Source organism: Populus euphratica, unplaced genomic scaffold (assembly GCF_000495115.2).
Source record: "Populus euphratica unplaced genomic scaffold, PopEup_1.0 scaffold32.1, whole genome shotgun sequence".
NCBI lineage: Eukaryota > Viridiplantae > Streptophyta > Magnoliopsida > Malpighiales > Salicaceae > Populus > Populus euphratica.
Window position 1 is genome coordinate 58,568 of NW_011499861.1, and position 5,983 is coordinate 64,550.

The 5,983-nt window shown below is 32.0% G+C and overlaps 1 protein-coding gene across 1 annotated transcript; it reads right to left on the bottom strand.

Annotated features, from left to right (window-relative positions):
* Positions 1–3,166: 3,166 nt before the first annotated feature.
* On the bottom strand, positions 3,167–4,563 carry LOC105124938 (transcription factor MYB1R1-like). The gene is made up of 2 exons (XM_011025163.1): positions 4,463–4,563; positions 3,167–3,722 (listed from the first exon to the last, which is right to left on the bottom strand). Exons 1-2 carry the CDS (start codon positions 4,561–4,563, stop codon positions 3,167–3,169), a joined length of 657 nt encoding a protein of 218 aa, XP_011023465.1.
* Between the last annotated feature and the right edge of the window lie 1,420 nt (positions 4,564–5,983).

The window sequence follows — 5,983 nt, forward strand, 5'->3', positions numbered from 1 at the left end:
GTTATCTTCGATATTTCCTAGGTATTGAGGTAGCATACTCACCTAGAGGTTACCTTTCTTCTCAGTCAAAATATGTTGCAGATATTCTTGAGCAGGCTAAACTTACTGATAACACGACTGTAGATACTCCTATTGAGGTCAATACGAGGTACTTTTCTTCTAATTGTTTACCTTTGATAGATCCTACTTTATACCGCACTATTGTTGGGAGTTTGATATATCTCACTATTACTCGTCCAGATATTGCATATGCTGTTCATATTGTTAGTCAGTTTGTTGCTTCTCCTGTTACTGTTCACTAGGCTGCTGTTCTTTGAATTTTGCGATATCTTCGGGGTACAGTTTTTTAGAGTATTTTACTTTCATCCACCTCTTTCTTGGAGTTGCATGCATACTCTGATGCTGATCATGGTAGTGATCCTATAGATTGCAAGTCTGTTACCGGGTTCTGTATCTTTTTAGGTGATTCTCTTATTTCTTGGAAAAGCAAGAAATAATCTATTGTTTATCAATCATCCATTGAAGCATAATATTGTGTCATGGCATCTACTACTAAAGAGATTGTTTGGTTACTACTGTTCACTAGGCTGCTGTTCTTTTCTCATCCTACTCCTACGTATTGTGACAACTAGAGTTCTATTCAAATTGCTCACAACTTAGTTTTTCATGAGCGAACTAAGCATATTGAGATCGATTGTCATCTTACTCATCATCATCTCAAGCATGACATCATTGCTTTGCCTTTTGTTCCTTCTTCCTTGCAGATTGCAGATTTCTTCACCAAGGCACATTCCATCTCTCATTTTCATTTTCTAGTTGGCAAACTCTCGATACTCGTAGCTGTCGCATCGTGAGTTTGAGGGGAGATATTAAATAATATTTATGTAGTCTTATTTATTAAGGGTAGAATAGTACTTTCAGTGTAATCTATATATACTTTATTTGTATTTAGGTTAAGGTTAAACATTCATAATATATAGGTTATTCAGAATTCTAGCTAATTTTAACAAATATAAATTTAAAATAAAATTTTTTGGTAATTAATTACATTGATAGCTTAAAATAACGTAATTTAGATTGACGTTATTAGCTCTACTCTAAATTAATAGTTAATTAAATATTTTTGGTAATTAATTACATTGATACAACTATCTTGATTAAAGTTTGCTAGTCAATTTAATATTCTTAGCAATGAATTACATTAATGTCACTAGCTTCATTTAGGATTGCTAATCAATTTAATATTCCTGACAATCAATTACATTAAAGTCACTAATTTCGTTTATAGCTCTATTCAAAATTGCTAGTCAATTCAATTATTTCTTATTATTGTCACTGTTATGAATATAATATAAGTTTAAGAACTAGTTCTAAAAATTTAAGAAATAATTTAAAAAAGGAAAACAAAGGAAAGGTGTAAAGCACCTACATAAAACATCTACACGACTTACTGCTCTCAGCTGTTTTGAGTTCAGTTTGTGGGTTTCTTGTGAAGATTTATGTCATTCCTCCTTCTTTCAAAGTTTCTTGTTTCTCTTTCTAAGATCTAATCCCCCATTATTTTTTCTATTGTACTCCTTTTTTTATGAAAACTTCTCTACAAGCTTTACTTTTTATGTTCCTAAAACAATCTCTCTCCAATGTTTAGGTGGAGGAAGGAGGTAAAAGAATGCAAGAAGTCTTGAGACATTTCTCTTTATTTTCTAGCTATTGGACATTTAGTCATTTCTTAAAAGAGGACGTTGTTTGTATTTATTTAGAAAAATGTGATTGCTTAGCCCTTGCATGCTTGAATCATCATCGACACAAGAAAATCATAGATCTGATAGACTTCGGTTAAAATGGCTTTCAAGCTATCAATCTCTCTTGCTCTTCTTGCAATTCTTGTACTGGTAGTGGGTTCCGAAGCTGGTGGAATAGCGGTTTACTGGGATCCCAAACCGAAAGAAATGGGAAGAGGTAAAGTGATTGACGACGCCGTCATGAATTTCGCAGTGACCGGAAAAGATCATCACTTCCTCGTCGATGCTGATCTTGAGGACGAATTCTCCGATTCCTTTCGTTGTTCCGTTTGCCTGTAAGCTCTCTCTCTGTCTCCCGGATCTGGTTTTGTATAATCTGTGCTTACTGATACTTTCATGAGTTTTTCGGTGTACACATGGATAATAATAGTTTTTCTTGTGTTATTTTTGTATTTTTTTTCCGATCATTAATATTATTTAGGCCTTTTTAACCTGAAATTTTAATTTAAAGTACAACTAAAGGTATGGAGATTCCTCCTAATTTCCAGTGTGATTTAACAGTTAATATCTTAAAACTGGATAGTGAATAATTTGCGTAAAAAATCTGAATTTTCATACACTATTTTATTTATTTAAATCATCCTGAGAACTTCCACTTATTTTATCATTATTAAATTAAACATTATCATATTTATCACTAATTTGTCATTTTTTTTTGGTTGGGGGGTTTATATTTAATCATTATATATAAAAGTTGGTTTAAACATGTAGTTGTAAAATTAAATGAAGCAATGGACTTAATCTTGATAAGTTAAAGATTATCATAATATTACTTCATAATTTTCTATGTTTTTTCTTCCTGAGAATTAATCTCTTATGGTTGTTGGCAATATACTTTATTTTCTTTTTAATCAACTTGGGACCTCATGCTCAAGAACCAGGCCTCGGTCAGTCCAGCCAAGCTAGGAAGTTGACAATATAAATATCTTCAGGTATTTACTTCTCTTTTTCTTTCTTATTTCCAGATTTATTAGAATGATTATCTCTTTATGTATCTCTAAATGGAAGATGAGATAAATGATGAAATCAAGAAATTTAGTTAGGATTTATGCATTATATTATATATACATAGGAGAACCATTTGACATAAATGGTCTCCGGAGCAGTATAATGCATAAATAATCCATAAAAAAAACGGTAATGATAACATTAATTAGGCATAGAAAAGACGACAACAGAGAAGACAGATCACGCAAGTTCTCTTCCATCCTCCCCAGAGAAAAAGAAAAAGAAAAAGAAAAGCACCAAACTGAACTAATTCGACTCGAACATGCTCTAATTGAGCTTGACTCCATGAAAGGACAGATAAGACAGTAAGATTATTCTAGATGCATGCCCACAAGACCATTTTCAACACCTTCACCTCACCAGTACCATGAACCTAAACGGAGATCCAAATCAAGTTCACCATATGAAGGAAAAAAATCCCCACCACCAGTACTGCCATGAGTAAGCGTATCCTGAAGGTTGCTTTTGTGGGCATAATTCGGTGGAACATCTGAGCTTCCAGTTTCTGACCGAACAGGAAACGTTGGTGCTGTCACAGGGAACATGATTAAGGTTGGCTTGGGCTCGGATGTTGGAAACAAGTCCATCGGTGTAGTACGATTAGTTGTGGCTATGATCTGATCAACCACAATGGCATTTGTTTCTGGCTCTACCACCCCGTTGGTTCCTGAGGCAGCATCAGCAACATCAGGCACCACGACGTAGGAGGTGCTAGCAATATTGGCTGCAGCAGGATCGTACTTTTCGACGCCAACTTTGTTGTTTGGTCCCTTTCTTGTAGAGGATTTCAAATGCTGGAACACCAAGTTAGCATGGTTTTTGACTTGTTGAAGATTTTTGGTCTTGACAAACTTCTTGGATATTTTCCCATGATTTCCTGTTCCATACTTCCTCAGTCCCATTAGGAATAGCCTGCAAAACAACAAGTTAATGAACAAAAGATTATTAAATCAGTTAATTAACTCAACATAAAGTAATAATATTATGAAATTATACCGTCAAATTAATTTCGAATTAATGAATGTTAAGAATTTATTGGGTTTCACTGTTTCGCAAGTGAGATCCACAATAATTTTGAGTTCGGTGTTTTTCTCTTCAAGAAACATTAAAAAGGTAAATATGATTTTTCTTAAAAAAAAAGAAAAATGAAAAATTTCGCATAGGACTTATCGAAAGATAACTTGAGTACTAGAGAATACAGACATATAAATAATGTAAAAACAACATTATCATTTATTTATTTATTTATATCACCTAAATTAAGATATGATTATTCCAAACTCAAATCCCATTTTATTCCTTTAGTTTTTTGAGTGTATATTCCGAGAGCGACCTGTCCATAAAAAACTAATTAATTAGGATACATAAAAAATAGAATAAATAAAAATAGAAAATCTTAAAAAAGATCTCAACATATACATGTGACGATTTAATTTCATCACCTTGAAATTGAAACGAAAGTTTCAATAATATAAAAACTATGACAAAAAATGAAATTGGCAAAATATACATAAGATGGCACATGCAAGAACACACACATGATTTAAGATGTCTATAACAAATTAACAAACAAAAATAAAAGCATAAAAACATAATAATTATTTGTTGAAAAATAAATGGATCAGTAATTAAATTAGGATGAGGAAATGTACTCGTGTTCTTGATCAGTCCAAGCATCATCAGGATTCTTCTTGTAGTACTCTTGCACAAACTTTTTGACCCCTTCAGTGATCATCTTCTCATAATTTTCCATTTTACGATGCATGTTAAAATCTATATTTTTATTTTTACCATTCATATTAGGCCTTCTCACAGGCTCAACTGTTCCTCGCAAGCAAGAAACATTATCTTTTATCATTGGCAGGTGTGGTCCTTCGATGTTTATCTTGGATGGAGGAGAAGGAGGAGGAGGAGGAGGAGGAGGAGGAGGAGGATTGAATCTGATATGTTTTTCTTTAGGTTTGGGTGGTGAAAGAGGAGATTTGGAAGCATCCGATTGGTTTTCCATTGTTAACTACAAAAAATGAGAGAAGACAGAAGAGATTTGGGGCTGGGGGAAGTAGATTAAAGATGGAGGAAAACTGAAAGAGAAATTTTCTGCTTTTTTTTTTTAGTAGGATGCTTTCACTATCAAATTACTAGGTTCTTATATAGTAAAAGAAGCAGTTGAAGGCTGCCTTAAACTTGCCAAAATGACCTTCCATGGTGGCCCTGTTGAGAGATTTTGTTTGATTCCTTTGCCTTCTTGCGGAGATTATGAGTAGATGTGTGGAAATGACCATAGTAACCTTGTGTCTTATCATGTGAAGGTGTCTTCTATCATATAGATAATTTGATGCTTTGGCTAGCTGAGGAATATAGTTAAAGAAATTTGAAAATGCCAAGCTTTTATTATCTTTTCATAAATTTGTTTAAAGGGGAAGATGATGGTTATTTTTTAGAATAATTTAAACAATTTAGAAAAATATAAAGTTATTTTATATCGATCAAACATATTAAATAACAAACTTAAAATGTAACATACATCATGTTTTTGTCGGCTGGTTTTATAATGACAACGTTAATAATTGATCGCTCTTCATTAATCTACAACTTCGAAAAAAGTTCTTTTTATAATACGACAACATGTTTTTATTCAAATATAATCATTATTGATATAAATGCATATCTTAATCTATAAATTTTAAAAACACGTGTTTTTATCTTTAAATAATTAAAATTTATATCATCACGCATAAATTACTAAATAAAAAAAATGTAAATACTAATTTTTCTTAACATAAAAAATTAAAACTATAATTTTTCAAGTCATTAATTAAAAAAGGAAGTATAAATTATCTTTGAATTGGTAGTTTCAATATACATTTCAATCAACTAAAATTAAATACACAACTAAATTTCAAATTAATGGTGCAACTAATTAGTTCTCAAGGTTAGAAATCATGTTTGGCCATACAATATCTCATTACTAAAATACATTTGCTGTAGTGTTGAGATTCATGAAAACTTGGATATTATCACATAAACCCTCAAATTGACAAACCAACATTTTTTGAAAATTGAAAAAATAGAAATGTATTACTAAGGGCAGAAGAGTAAAATAGATGGGCAATGTGTTGGCTAGAAATGGTAAAATAAAATACAGTGTGCTGGTAAATTAGAAAAGAATCTGG